The sequence below is a fragment of the Felis catus genome, chromosome D4 (assembly GCF_018350175.1).
Source record: "Felis catus isolate Fca126 chromosome D4, F.catus_Fca126_mat1.0, whole genome shotgun sequence".
Classification (NCBI taxonomy): domain Eukaryota; kingdom Metazoa; phylum Chordata; class Mammalia; order Carnivora; family Felidae; genus Felis; species Felis catus.
In genome coordinates this window covers 93,258,423-93,273,159 of record NC_058380.1, presented here as the reverse complement: position 1 = coordinate 93,273,159, position 14,737 = coordinate 93,258,423, and the positions used below count along the sequence as shown (strand labels likewise).

The following is a 14,737-nucleotide window of genomic DNA, read 5'->3' as shown; positions in this document are numbered from 1 at the left end:
GAGCCGAAGTCAGATGCTTACCCGACTGAGCCACCCAGGTGCCCCCAAAATATATAAATTTTAAATCTGACATTTCCTATGCTGCCCGGACCCCCCGTGGGCCGAGCCACAGCCCGAGGGACACTTCCGGCCCGTGGTCACCCCCTGCCCAGAGGTGACCCACGAGCAGTGGCCTCTGTGCATCAGTGTAGAGGCCGGGCCTTTCGCCTCCACTGGGCCGATCCCCGCTGCGTTCGCAGCACAGCCCCACCGCCCGGCCTCGGGAGCCCGTCCCGGAGCCCCCCGCACATCCTTCTCCTGTCCCAGGGCTCGTCGGGTCGGAGGCGTCGGCCTGCCACTGGCCTTTGTCCCTTTCCCTTTTCTCAGTATGTTTTTCCTTCCCGGAAGTGGGGGGACCCACCCTGGCCCTGAGCCCCCCCGGTGCCAGCGGGCCCTCTGAGGACAGGACAGGAGAAAACCCCCCAACACCGCCCGGTCAAGGTCTTCATCCACTTTATTTTCTGCCAAGAACCAGAGCGAGAACATCATTTTTCTCTCGAATCCAGAATTGGAAACTATCCTGCTCTGCCTTGAATGAATCGGAGGTGACGTGTCCTCGTTTCCCACTTAGAATGCACACCGGGTCCTGTGGAATAATTGCGTCCCGGGAGGCTTACCTTGTGCCCTCACTTAGGCCGTCACCGTATAAATAGGCGGTCTTAGAGTCGTGCTGGCCTCTGCGATGGTGATTAGCAAACGGGGTAAAATTCACGCCCGGACCATCCTAAGCACCTGACGCCCAAGCGATAAAACTGAAAGAAGCCACCAAAAGCCATTTCTTAGGTAAAAGACTTTTACGGTTGTTTGGAAGAAACAGAATTTCCAAAGACGGGACCAGGCGGGCTCTGGGTGGAGCGCGTACAGCCTCACCTGCGGACGTGAGCATTCGCCCCCTGCGTTAAATGTCCTAAGTTCTGCACGCGTGAGAGCAAATTTGCTCACGACTTAAAGATGAAACGAACGTGGACGAACTTGGCAGGAATAATCCAAGCCGCCGCAGCCCAAGCGTATGAGTCTGTCACCAGGAGGCGGACACACCTTGACCCACTCTGGGGGGCGCAAGGGCAGACCTCCTTCCCTCCCAGTGACCCTGCTGCTGGTCCTCGAGGCTCTTTTGCTTTGATGAGCCAAGAATGGTCTTTGTAGAGACCCGCCTGTAGGAACCATGTGAGCCTGACCTCAGGCCAGAGTGTCAAAGTGGGGCCGACGCATTTTCTGTTTCACGCAGGGCAGGGACACAGCAGCACTCAGGCCCACCACCTGGGTCTACGCCTGCATCCCCAGGGCCTCCGGGGACTGTCAAATGTCCTTGAGTTGGGGCGGAGGGGGGTTGCCTCCTTCCACATGAGTTCCTTTATGAGACCATCGTCAACTCTTGAAAGGAAAACAGCTATGAATAAAGGACCCCGGCTTCTCTACCAGCACTGACCTTGGTCTCCGGGGTCCCCAGCCATCTCCCTGGAGGTGTATGGAGAGTAACAAGAAGTTTCCTAGAGATTCTCTGCTCCCTTCACAGAAGGGCAAACGGAGGACCAGAGGAGAGTGGTGACGCGCGTGGGCCCCAGGGCCTGACCAGACGCCCCGCCACCGCTGTCCCCGTTCCCACCGTGGCCCACCTAGAGGAGAGCACAGCTACTGACTGTCCTTCCAGAAGCGCTGGGCCAGGGCTGAGTGGAGCTGTCAGCGGCCCCTCCTCCCCTGGGGGAACAATGGAGGGGGGGGACCTGCTATTGCAAGAACACTGGGGAGGCAGCCCGTGGGCTGATACTGGGGGACCCAAACCTGCACAGTCAGGAGCCTGTCTAGAGGGGTAACTTGAGTCCCCAATACCGAAGCCCACACCTCTCACGACAGGAGAGTTCTGGTAAACACAGACGTCTCTCTTCTCATTCCTCCCATGGAGACCTGATGATTTGCAAGAGGTTAAGCTTCCCAAAGTTAAGAACAAGTGTGTGTGCATGCATGTTTGTGCGTGTGTGTGCACGTGTGTGAGCATGCATGTATGTGCATGTGTGCATGCCTTGTGTGCATGTGTGCGTGCATGTGCATGCCTTATGTACATGTGTGTGCGTGTCCGTGCCTCGTGTGCATGTGTGTGTGCATGTGCGTGCCTCATGCGCATGTGTGTGTGCGTGCCTCGTGTGCATGTGTGTGCATGCCTCATGTGCATGTGTGTGTGCATGCCTTGTGTGCATGTGTGTGTGTGTGCATACCTTGTGTGCATGTGTGTGCGTGTGCATACCTTGTGTGCATGTGTGTGTGCGTGTGCATGCCTTGTGTATGTGTGTGTGTGCATGCCTCGTGTACGTGTCTGTGCATGCCTCATGTGCATGTGTGTGCATGCCTCGTGTGCATGTGTGTGCGTGTGCATGCCTTGTGTGCATGTGTGTGTGTGCCTCGTGTGCATGTGTATGCATGTGCCTACCTCGTGTGCATGTCTGTGCGTGTGCATGCCTCATGTGCATGTGTGTGCATGTGCATGCCTCGTGTACATGTGTGTGTGCATGTCTCGTGTGCATGTGTGTGCATGTGCATGCCTCGTGTACATGTCTGTGTGCATGCCTCATGTGCATGTGTGGGCATGTCTCGTGTGCATGTGTGTGTACATACATGTGTGTGCACGTATGTGTGCCTGTGTGCATGCCTCTGTGTGTGTGCATATGTGTGCGGATCCATGTTTCTGAAGGTCATGCCTTTGGACAGAAGTGCAGAAAGTACTTTCCCTTTCAAGAGGCCGCTTCTTCCCCAATATACGCTTCAGCCTCTCGTTTCCACAGAAGGCCTTGACTCACGCCCCCCTCCCCATGTCGTAAACAGTTCTCTTATTTTGAAATGTAGCTATTAAACTGGTGAACCCCTAGGAAATCTTACCCTGGTAAGAGCTACCCTAGGCCTCATCCCAAGGGCAGAACCCAGTCAGGAAGTGATAGATTTGGCTGCACACACATTTAAAAATCTGTGCATCACAAACAAAAAGTGAATTCCAAAGGTAAAAAGACAAACTGAAAAACCGATGTGATGCACACTAGCACAGGGTAGACACGGGCTGAAACCCTTATTGTAAAAGAGCTCTAGAAGAAGAAAGAGACACACAGCCCAAACAAAACAAAAATGTGCAAGAGCACACACAGGCAACATTCTACACGGCCAATAACAGCGTCAAAAGATGCTCAGCGTCGCCAGCAAAGAAATCAAAATGAAAGCAACAAAAGGCCTGTTCCCCAAGCCTGCCCGAGAGGAAACGGAATGGGCAGGGTGGCCAGCGGCCAGCAGGAGACAGAGGGCCATTTGCCCCCCCCCCCCCCCCCCCCCCCCCCCCCCCCCCCCCCGTGGCAGACACGGCATCGCCAATGCCTCTGGAACGCATCCGGCCAAAATGCGAGGTAGTTTTTGTCCCAGCCCAGCGGCGTCTGTTCTAGGAAAGCACCCCGAGTAGATACTCAGGCCACTTCCTACACAGCAGCCCCCCCAGCTCAGCTACCCCGCGGTCGCCAAGGTCCAGGAGCAGATGACCCTCCTTCTGACGGGTCCTCAGGTCACCGGCAGCCTCCCGCTACACCACATGCCTGGGCCACTCGCCTCCTTCATCCAACCCTCTGACATCACAAGAAGGGTGAGCACAGGGCAGGAAGATACTTTGACGGACACCACAGCCCCGTGACTTCACTCCAGGATATTGCTACCACGGCTCTAGCTTATCATTAGTTATTATTGTTACTCTCTTTTTGCGCCTAGTTCTTAAGCTAAATTGGTCACAGGTATGTTCGTATAAGAGAAAACACAGTCTGTGTAGGGATCAGTACCACCCCTGGTTTCAGGCATCCACCGGGTCTCTGAACAGACTCCTCACGGATAAGGGGTGGGGGACCACTCTGTCACCAAAGATGTTCATCACGGCACATATTTAAAAACCGTGAAGAGGGGCGCCTGGGTGGCTCAGTCGGGGGAGCATGTGTCTCTTGATCAAGGGGTCGTGGGTTCGAGCCCCATGTCGGGTGTAGACATTACTAAAAAAAATAAACTTAGAAAAGAAAAAGTGTGACTTAATAATGTATATTTGATTCTATACCTTCAAATTTAAAATACACATTCTTGGGGTGCCTGGGTGACTCGGTTGAGCATCCGACTTCGGCTCAGGTCATGATCTCACAGTTCGTGAGTTGGAGCCCCGCGTCGGGCTCTGTGCTGACAGCTCGGAGCTTGGAGCCTGCTTCCGATTCTGTGTCTCCTTCTCTCTCTGCCCCTCTCCCGCTCATGCTCTGTCTCTGTCTCTCAGAAATGAATAAACGTTAAAAAAATTTTTTTAAAAAGAAAAAGAAAAAAGCTTATTAAAACAACTCACCAAAGCATTAAACAATGTTTTAATGGGTTTCTTGACACTTGTTCCCCAAATTCCCCAGACTGGAAAGACTAGAAATGCCCCCCCCCTTCTTCCCGTCAACCCCCTGGAACTTACTAGACAGAAAAGGATCCCCAGTTCACCCCAGAGGCAAGGAGTGCCCCAGGGGGGACCTGCACACAGATGGCAACTGTGTCTTCCTTCCCTTCCTGGGGCTCCACCCGCCCCCCTCCCCGGCCTCACCTGAGCAGCACCTGGAACACCAATGGCCTTGAGCAAGGACTCAAACATCAGCCCAAACCGCAGGGGTACAAGGTCCCATGGCCCGTGCAGAGTGCAGAAACAGAACTTGACTTAACTGTGGGGCTCTTGGGGCTGGCTCCCCTCCCCTCCCCCAACAGGCCACCAGGGACACCTTTTACCCCGTGTGTGTGTGCGTGTGTGTGTGTGTGTGTGTGTGTGTGTGAGCGCGCAGGAGGAACGGGGCAGCTGGTGTCCACTCCACCCCCCACCCCACCCCACCCCACAGAACCCCAACCCGGGAGGCCAGGCCCAGGGCCCACACTCCCAGGCGCCCAGACCTGAGTGACTGAGCCACGCGTGCCTGGTGGACTCCTGTTTGCCTCTCCTCGGCCTCCTGGGGCTCCTGATCTGTTAGCTGGGGGGAAGGAGTAAGCGCGCACTGCGAGGAGGCCAGGGCCCAAACTAAGGGCACAGGCAGCTGGCGGCCTGGGCAGCTTTCCCGGAGAGGAAGCCGGCCGCGGAGCAGGCAGCCTGGGGGGCCCTGGGGCCGGGCGGCCGGACGTCGGGCTCAACCGTCGCGCGCGGGAAGACGACGAGGACCGCGCCGCGGACCAGGCGCCAGGGACACGATGGACGCTCGTGGAGGAACTTCTAGCAACGCTGCAGCCGGTCACCACGGCACCGACGTCAGGACGGAGAAGCCAGCGAGCGCCGGCCTCCGGCCCGCCCCTTCGGCTGCCAACCTTCCAGCGTTTACGGAGCGCGCGCCCCCCGCGCCGGCACCCCGGGGACAGGGCGGCCCTCAGCGCCGGCCCCGCCTCCGGCAGGGCGGGCGTGGGGGGGGGTCACACGTCAGCCACCCCGAATTCCCCGGCGCGGGGGGCGCCCCGGGCCGGAGCGAGCCTGGGCGCGCGGGGCGGGGCGCGGGCGGCGCGGCCGGACGCCGGGCGGGGGGGGCGCGGGAGTGGGGGTGGGGGCGCCCCGCAGCCGGCCGGCAGGTGGGCGCGCGCTAGCGGGCGGGGGTCCGGCGGGCCGCGCGCCTCCCCCGGAACTCGGCCGTGCCATTCCCATGATGCCCAGCCACCGGGCACGGCTTCCGGAGCGCGGCCGCCGGTAGGTCCGGGGAGGGGGCGCTGCCGCCGCCCGCGCCCGCCCCGCCCCGCCCCGCCCCCGGCGCGCCCGCCCCCCGGCCCCGCGCGGGCACGCCGCCTCCCCCGCCCTGCCCTCCAGTCCCCTCCCCTCCCCTTCCCTCCCCTCCCCTCTCCTCCCTCGCTCCCCGGGACGCGCGCGCGCGCGCGGGCGCGCGGGCGGCGGGCCGGGGGGCGGTGAGGCCGGGGCGGGGCGAGCGCGGCCGGGCCGGGGGGTTGGGGGGGTGGGGAGGGGGGGGCGGGCGCCGGGCTGCCGCCTGGCCTGGGTCGGGGAGCGCGTCCCCGAGGCGGCCCGGCGGCCCTCGGAGCCGGCGGCGCGCGGCGGGCGGGCCCAGGTGCGCGCAGGTGAGGCCCCGCGGCGGGCGCTTCCGGCCTGGCCGGGCTCCCCGCCCCGAGCACGGCCGCGGGCCCGGCCCTCGGGCGGAAAGGCGACCCCGCCCCGCGCCCCGCGCCCCGCGCCCGGCCGCGGCTTCCGGGAGGGTCGCGGGGCCTCGGCGGGGCCTCGGGCCGCCAGCGCATCCCCGGCGCAGACCTGGGCGGAGGCCGGCCCCGCCCCGCGGGAGGTGCCCGCGCTCCCCTGGCCGAGCGCCCCGGGGCCGGGCCCGCTGGGAGGGTCTCGGCCGCTGCGCCCCGGGACACAGGCGGTGGCCCGGCAGCTTCGCGGGAGAAGAGGTCGTGGCGACCCTGTGGACCCTCCTCTCCTGGCAGGCCCACGCCCACTTGCCCCCCCCCCCCCCCAGGCCCTCCTTCTGGGCCTGGTACCCTGACCCTCACCTTCCTCCCCCACAAGGGGAAGCTGCCACCTGAGCGGGAAGGACAGGAGCTGGACCACTCTTTGGTGAGCCGAGAAATGTGCTTGGGGGCATTTGGTGCAGGGAGCCAGACTATTCAGGGGATAAGCCAGGTTCTGTCCTCCGTGCCCCCCTGGGGTCTGGCATCCACACTGAGATGCCTGGGTGCCCCCCCCCAAACGCGCTTCCAGCTTTGGCACCACGTGGCTTTGGGGTGCAGGGCTGGGTGGCCCCACTGGCCACCCTCCAGGCCTGGTTTGGGGCTCTCGGGGTACAGGGTGGCTATTTGACAAAGCTTCGGCTCACAGTTCTCTCCAAGTATAGTTTTGGGGAGTTTTTCTGAATGATTCATCTTATGTAGTTGATTGTTTTAAATACGCAAGCTGTCGCTGGAGATTCCCTGTGAGTTTTTTACCTCATTCTCGCACTAGGTGATTTGACAGTTCAGAAACCTCCTCACTGGGAGTCTGAGCTCTCTACAGCCGTGCAACCACGGGAACACTGTGAACACGGGGAGACCAGTGGCTGTCCTTCCCCCAGCTATGCTACGTGGTATGGAAATCACTGCAGCCCAGTGCCTTTGGGTTCGTCGCTGCGCCCGCTTTTAAAAATTGTCTTGCGGCTTAAGTAGTTAACATTCTTGATACAGACTCTTCACAGCCCGAGGCTGACTCGAACATCTCATGATCTCTTGTCATTTTGCTGAGGCAGCTGGAATAACCCCCACTGCAAGGTGGGCACAGGCTCCCCTAGCCAGTGAAAGAGCCCTCTCCCCACCCTGTCGTCCCCACTGGTCTGTGACCCCGGGAGCCTTCCGGGAGGGTGATGTTACGAGAGAGATTTGGGGCCGCCGTGGGATGCCAGGGTCTGAGAACTGGCAGATAGGTTCACATACTTCCTCTGGAACCAGATCTGTAGCCCAGGATAGTTGCGAATTAGCTGTGATTAACTGTCTTTGGTCTCAGGGTTAAGTTTTTCCAAAATTCAATTTCAAGCCCTTAAATTAATGCTCTTTGTAAAAAAAAAAAAATCTGTACTAGCTGAAGTTTCGGCATCTGAATTAGATGTTTCTGATTTTCTTTACCCTGTGGCAGTCAAAAGTCTATTTTAAAAGTCGGTAAAGGAACGGGAAGGGGGGGGGGGGAAGACCTAATCCCTGAAATGCTTTACAAACATTGGCTCCTATGTTATCCCACCGAACTTGGCCTTGAGAATTTCAAGTGATTGCAATAAATGCTTTTACGTTATAGCTTCACTTTGGAGACACACGAATCCGTGATCGTGAACGGCTTGCTTCCGAAGCTCTTGTGCCCTCTGGTTAAGTTGCACCTGTTTGGGCAAGTCTGTGCCTAGGTTGCCGGCCACACTTTTCTTGGAAAGGACTGTGGTGTGTAAATACAAGATGATGTGCTCGTCGGGACGGAGGCTCCTGGTAGAGAAGGGTCCATGTTAAAAGCAAAGCAGATACACAGGCCGGTTCCGGTCTGTCCACTGGGGTTCAAAGGCGGTGACAGCCGTGCCCGGCACTATCCTGGGGCGGAACTCAGTTTCCCTGTTGCTGTAAATGCTGCAAAGCTGTCTTGCATCACAGATGTTTTGCATTCTAATTTGGGGGAGGGGGGTCAGAAATCAGGGATCGGAAAAACAGGAATGACCAGTAAGGTGACGTGTCTTGTATTTTCTAAGCGACTCTCTACGGTGCCCGTCACATCTCCCTCTGCAGCGGTCCCTGACCTTTAGCGGAAGGGCGCTTTGCAGACAGGTCCTCAGAACCGTTCCCAGGACCAGCCCAGCGGTTCCGCTGACGCAGCCACCCTCGGTCCGAGATGCGGGAACCAGAGTAACCACGCAGGATGAGAAAGGGCGCGTGACAGCGTGTGGGACGGCTTCTCTGCCGATTAGCAGAGAATGATTTCAGCCCATGAGACTGCCTGGCAGTTTTTAAACAAAAAGGCTGTAGGCTCTGTGGCTCTTTAAAGACTGCCTGGGGAATTTGTTTTTTCATTGCTCACGGCACATAACTTTTTATTTCAGGGGCTTGTTTTCCACATCGAGAAGGAAACTATCCGCGAAGTCACCCTGAGCTTACACTCACACAGTCATTCTTTTTAACCTGCGGAGACGCATACGCGCACCTGATCCCGTCGGCACCTGTTGACAGCCTTTTGCGGCAAATAACACCTCGCTTCCCGCGCAGAGAAGACGGAAGGCCGAAGCAGGAACGCGGGACGGGGAAGAGACGCTTGCGGGGGGCCTCGGTGTGAGCCCGGTGCCCATGGCTCGGGGGCGGGTCCTTCCGCGCCTCCCCCTGCAGCTGCGCGGACCGAGGCCCGGGAAGCATGAGTGACCTCCCCCCCGCGCCCCCGGCTCACCCGGCACCGGATTCTGAGCCGCCTCTCTGGACTCCAGCCTGGCGTGCCGTTTCTCCGTGGCCGCGTAGGCCAGCAGAGTTGCGGTGACCCCCCTCTTTCCTCCCAGGATGTGAAACGGGCAGAGAAATAAAGAGTCGCCTTTCCGCACGTCCCTCCCCGCCTGCTAGAATGTTTCTCATGAACGCCCCTCCTGTGGTTGCTCTCCAGTCGAAATGGGAGGCCTTTGGCACGCCCGGGGGCTTTAGGTTTCCCGGGGGCTTCGCAGAGCCGCACGAGGGCGTCGCGAGGGCTTCGGTGAGTGCCCGAGTGCAGATGGTCATTAGCACGCTGCAGAGCCACGAGGCCGCTCTGGGCATGAGCAATGAGCTTGCCCTGCAGAGAAGCCAGAGGGCAGAGAGAGGCCGGGACGCCAGGCTGGCCGCCAACCCCGCGTTTGCCGCCTGTGGGCTTGCTGCCGATTTTGCCCCCTCCAGGGAGGAGGAAGCTGCAGCCTTCGGCCCCCTGGTGCTGGATTCGGACAGCGACGATTCCGTGGACCGGGACATCGAAGAAGCCATCCAGGAGTACCTAAAGGCCAAGGGCGGGGCCGCCCAGCCGTCCGGGGCCGCGGACGGGGGGAGGCGGTGCAGACCAGAGGTTCCCCGGAGTAGCGCCCCGACGGCCCCGTGTCCCCCGAAGCTGGCACCCAGCTCAGGGGGCGCCCCTGGCGGCCGCGTGCGAGGCGGCCGGGACCAGGGCTCCGCCTCCCCGGCGAGCGTTAGCAGCGATGACTCCTTCGAGCAGAGCATCCAGGCAGAGATAGAGCAGTTTCTGAACGAGAAGAGACAACACGAGACCCCAAGAGGTGACGTTTCCGTGGACGCAAAACCAGACCCCGGCGATAATCCGGCCAGACCGGCGTTTAGGTCCAGCAAAGAGCTGGCGGTCAGGGCACACCATGCACCGGGTGTGACCGGAGCCTGCAGGGAGTTTGTCTTCCGGAAACCCCCCAGGCTGTCGAGGGTGAGCACGCGGCCCCCCCGAGGCCTCAGGTCTAAGGCGGATGTGGAGCCTGCAGAAGCGGCCCAGAATAAAGGTACCATCAGGAGGAGCGCGGGCCCCGGAAGGAGGGCGAAGCGACCCAAGAGCACGGCCCCGGTGCCCGAGGCGTCCGGCTCCAGCAGTGACGATGGCATCGAGGAGGCCATCCAGCTGTACCAGCTGGAGAAAAGGAAGGAGGCGAGCGGAGACCCGCCGCAGAGAGCGCCCTTCGCGGAGGGGAGGGGGCCCGACCCTCCCCCACGCAGCACAAGCCACTCCGCAAAAAGTGCCTTGCCCGAAACCCACAGGAAAACACCAAGCAGGAAGAAGCCGGCGGCCCCGAAGGCCGTGGAGCTCCGCCCAGGTGGCCCTGCCCCCGACCCCCCCTCCAGGCCCCCCAGGGAACCCAGAGCTGCCGAAGACGAGCTTGCCGAACGGCCGCCGTGCGGGGCAGAAACATCCGCCGAGCTGATGTGCGCGGAAGCGATCCTGGACATTTCCAAAACGATCCTGCCAGCCCCCGTGGGGGGCGGCGAGAGCCCCCCGCCTGCCAGCCCGCTCTCCTACCCCCTAGCCCTGCCTGCCCGCTCCGACGGGGACAGCAGCTCCGTGGACAGCAATGACAGCATCGAGCAGGAGATCCGGACGTTCCTGGCTCTGAAGGCTCAGTCGGGGGGTTGGCTGGCCACAACGGAGAGCCGCCCACAGTCCACACAGAGCCCACCGCCGTCGCCTGGCCCCGGGGTCCCTGTCTCCAAAACGCTGGGCCTGTCGCCGAGCTGTAGAAGGAAACGCAGGGGAGGCAGCAACGCTGTGCGGCCGTCCACACCCAAGAAAACAAGAGACATGGTGCAGGAGGGGGCCCAGGCCGCAGACCACGGCCCCGGGAACGCGCAGCCCGGCCGGGCCCCCAGGACGGAGGGCGAGGCCAGGGGCCAGCCCCTCTCCTGCAGGCCGCTGGAGCTGGGCGAGCAGCACGGTGGCCCGGACGCGAGGGGCGGCGTGGGGCCCGGCCACGGGAAGGCGGCCGCGGTGAGGAGCACCGGGGGGAAGGGGAGCTCGGAGGACAAGAGCAGCTCGCTGGACAGCGACGAGGACCTGGACACCGCCATCAAGGACCTGCTTCGGTCCAGGCGCAGGCTCAGGAGGAGGTGGAAGGACCCCAGGGCCGCGTGCAAGAGGAAGGTCAGGTTCAGCACCACCGAGACCCAGTGCGTGGATAAACTCGGGGGCTGCCAGAAGGAATGGAAAGACAAGAGCCCTCCTCTGTCGAAGAGTTGCCTCTCCAAACCCAAAAAAGACAGCAGAGAGAATCAGGTGAGAACAACTTTGAGCGTCTCCTGCAGGGAAACGGAGAGAACGCGGGCAGACGGCACGGGGACCGCGGACGCGCCCCCGGTCCTCCAGTCAAGGAGAAAAGCGCCCGAAGGGAACTCGTTCTGCGGTGACGCAGAAGCCTGTGAACTTCAAGGTGCAGGCCCCAGCCCCGGGCCCCCGCCCGATGACAGCAGCTCCGTGGACAGCGATGACAGCATCGAGCTGGAGATTAGAAGGTTTTTGGCGGAAAAGGCCAAGGAGTCCGGGAGCGGTTCAGAGGCCCTAGGAGGGGGCCCCGCCGCCCCGGGCACACGGAGCATGCCCAGGCCCGAGCTGCCGTGCCAGAAGGTGTCCACTCCCGCCCTGGCCCTGCAGCCCGGTGTGTGCACACAGAGCCAGCGGGGCAGGGGTGGCCCTGGGGGCGCGGGGAGGGCCTTCCTTCCAGGCGGGAGGAGCGGCCCCCTGGCGGAGCAGGCCTGCCTCCCTGCGGCCCTGGCCAGGCGCACCAGCACGGCCGGGGCCCTGTCCGCCAGAGGGTCGGCTGCCGGTCGGAGACTCGTTTGCACTCACAGAGATCAGAGCCCGCGAGGGGCCGGGGGTGCCAGAGAGCGTGCTCTTGGCCCGCCGCCCACTCACGTCGAAGCTGGCGTCCGGACGGAAAGCCCCGGTGCGGCCTTTGCTGTGACCACACGGGGCCGGAGCCCGCGGACTCGCAAGCCGGGAGCGGATGGCCTGGGGGGCCCCCAGACCGGCCTCGCCCTCCCGTGGGCCGACTTCGCCCACCAGAGTCGGCTGCAGAGCGCATGGGCGCTGAGCCCAGAGGGCAGAGAGGCCGTGTGGAGAGGGGGTCTCGGGGGCCAGAGAGACCAGGGGCCGGAGGGCCAGGACCCCAAGAAAGGCCTGCCCTTCGCGGGCTTCTCCTCACTGCTGTCCACACAGTTATTCCACTTTGGGAAGAGTGTCTCCTGGGGGGGGAAGCAGGCGGGAGTCTTTAGCCCGCCCCTGAGTCTGCCCCTGCAGGGCCCGTCCTTCTCGGCCTTCAGAGACACGCCGGCTGGCCGCAGCCCCGTGTCCGGAGGCTCGCGCCTGCTCACGAAGAAGGAAGGCGGACGCTGGCCCAGCCGGAAGTCACAGGATGCGTGCACCCTGCACGCCAGGAGGAACTCGGGCTCTGAGGACGACGGTTTGGACCTGAGGTACAGGCGGAGGGCCGTCGGTGGAGAGGACGAGGCCCGGGAGGCCGTGGGCAGTGACTCGAGCGAGCTCAGCGACACGTCCGTGGAGGAGGGCGGCGGCCCGGCGGCCAAGGGCAAAGCCCTCCACCCCTGAGGACGCGTGCTGGCTCTGTGTCCTTGTGGGAAGCACGTCTGTGTGCGCCCGCTGCTCGCGAGCCTGGGCCCGGAACGGGAAGGCCCCCTGCGCAGCCCCGTAGACGGGTAGGCCCACCGGGAGCGGTGGTGTTATTTAACAGATGTGTCCTGGAAAATAGGGTTTTTGTAGCCTTTTTGTAAATTATTTAAAGTGCTGTAAAAAGTATTTTTGGAAAATGCTGTTGTTTGGTTTTGTAGGGCATTCCTAACTGCCGCTTTCTGTGGTCTGCGTGCGAGGCTTAGATTAGCGGCCACTTGGCTTGGCCGTCACAGCCAGGGCTCAGGTGACCCTGACCGCCAGTGTGGCCGCCGGAAGGGTCTGGCCGTGCCTGGGAAGGCAGCGGTGGACGCCCGCCCCGAGCGTCCCAGAAGCGCCCCCGGAGGCCTCCGTCGGGAAGCTACTGGACAGCTCTTGTGACCTGACGGCCGCCGGTCCCGCGAGGCCAGGGCGAGTCCTCTGAGCGCTGCGGTCGCCGCCTCCGTGGGAGAACATTTCAAAGCACAACGGCCAGCGGGCGGACGGACCGGCACCCGAGCCTGTGTTGTTTAACGTCCAGCCCCGTTCAATTCCTGTGTGATTCTAACAGCCCAATAAAGCCCTTTTCGTATGGGAGCCACTATTCCTCGTCGTCGTCGTCAGTCACGGTCTGGGAAGGTGACGTCACCTGAGAGTGCCCTCCTCCCCGTCGGCACTCGGGAACACACGAGGCCGGGGCCGCTTTCCTTGTTGTGGTGCCCAGACGTCTGGAGAGCCCAGGATGAGGCCCAGCACCCTCCAGGGACCAGGGCCTCGCCAGGGCGTGCCCGCACACTCACTCACACTCCACGCACTCACACACTCACGCATTCAGCAGGTGCGCCAGGCGGCTTCCCCAGGGCCCGCCTCCCCGAGGCACGATGGGCCGTTGCCTGCGCTGTTGCGAGTGGGGGTGGGCAGGGCCCTGGGCCTCGCGGTGGGTCTGAGCTGCGCCACAAGCCACGGCGCCTTGCGGAGGGGGGGAGAGTGGGGCTTTCCGTGCCTTCTGCTCAGAGGCTGTCGGGGAGACAGGAGGGGCTGCTGTCGCGTGGGGTGGACGCTCCGCGGTCACGACGTTGATTGTCTGCGGCCCTGAGTTTTACGACTCACTGCTGCATTCAGCTGACGGACCTGGACAAGGTTTGCTTTGCAGCTGAGTTTAGTATTCAGACATGCAAGTGAATTTTCTACAGGCTGTGTGCACCCTGGGGTTTAGCAACGGCCCCTTCTGCACCCATAGGCCAGGGAGCACCCGTGGGCCCTCAGCCTGCAGCCCGCCCTCCGGCCCGCCCAACACCTGCAGGGGTCCGTCCGCCAGCCCCGTGGCCGGCTCTTAACCTGCTTTGGTGCCCCCCCGGGAGAAATAGTTCGTGTGATCCGTGCTTTACATTTAATTTTGGAGAAGTGGTTTTAACACTTGGAAACGAAAATCAGCTCGTTTTGTATATAGGAACTGGGGTTTTTTTTTATGCAAATGAGTCCAGCCCTGCTTGTAAATCTACTTAAGCAGCTCGTCTTACCCAGAGTGGCCTTTGTGGGACGGGATGGTGACTAGAGGACCCTCCTGTGCACTTAGCTCTGAGTACCCCCTGCCCCTGCTGCTTGCTCCCTGTCTCCTCCAGGCCCGGCACCCTTCACGCATGCCTCCTTCCTGCCCCCGGGTTCCCGCGGCCTCTGCGACACTGACCCCCATTCTGCGTGGGGCACCGCTGTTCACACACGCCTTGTTCTCACACACACCAGGCACAAGCCTGCTTGGGCTGGTCCCTCCCAGGGACCCCGTGCCCTAGGTCAACTCTGGCACACGCTGGGGCCCAGGCCAGAGGTTCCCCCTGCACCATCTCTGGGGAGGAGGCCGTGGCGGGGTGAGTGTGCGGGACCTGACGCCACGGCCGTGAGTAGCAGTGTCCGGGGAGCTGCCGCACGGGGTGCCGAATGTGCACCCACCTCTGCGGGCAGGGGGACCGTGTGTTCCCAAATCAAGCCTCGCTTGGGGAGGGGGGGGAAGGAGGGGTCTGTGCGTCTGGGGCCAAAGGTTCATTCATTTAATGCAAAGAAGGAGAGAGGCCTGATCTTTAAGTG

At 62.0% G+C, this 14,737-nt stretch overlaps 1 protein-coding gene and 1 long non-coding RNA gene across 9 annotated transcripts; one reads left to right on the top strand and one right to left on the bottom strand.

The window, feature by feature from the left end:
• Positions 1–475: 475 nt before the first annotated feature.
• Positions 476–4,170, bottom strand: LOC109494031. The gene is made up of 2 exons (XR_002148602.2): positions 4,109–4,170; positions 476–791 (listed from the first exon to the last, which is right to left on the bottom strand). It is a non-coding gene; the product is annotated as an uncharacterized LOC109494031 (long non-coding RNA).
• A 1,431-nt stretch (positions 4,171–5,601) lies between these two features.
• On the top strand, positions 5,602–13,259 carry PPP1R26 (protein phosphatase 1 regulatory subunit 26). Of its 8 annotated transcripts, none has more exons than XM_045042783.1 (5): positions 6,083–6,114; positions 6,560–6,607; positions 6,992–7,112; positions 7,210–7,293; positions 7,811–13,259. In XM_045042783.1, exon 5 carries the CDS (start codon positions 9,101–9,103, stop codon positions 12,596–12,598), a length of 3,498 nt encoding a protein of 1,165 aa, XP_044898718.1. In that variant the 5' UTR covers positions 6,083–6,114; positions 6,560–6,607; positions 6,992–7,112; positions 7,210–7,293; positions 7,811–9,100; the 3' UTR covers positions 12,599–13,259. The 8 variants fall into 8 exon arrangements, with proteins under 8 accessions (XP_023098713.2, XP_023098710.2, XP_023098712.2 ...); XM_019816723.3 differs by lacking the exon at positions 6,083–6,114 and having other exon boundaries at positions 6,121–6,607; positions 7,811–7,947; positions 8,595–13,259; XM_023242942.2 differs by lacking the exons at positions 6,083–6,114; positions 7,210–7,293 and adding an exon at positions 5,626–5,734 and having other exon boundaries at positions 8,595–13,259.
• Positions 13,260–14,737: the final 1,478 nt, after the last annotated feature.

Excerpts from the sequence above, each read along its gene's own strand:
- PPP1R26 (XM_023242945.2), top strand. The coding sequence starts at position 9,101 with ATGTTTCTCATGAACGCCCCTCCTGTGGTTGCTCTCCAGTCGAAATGG.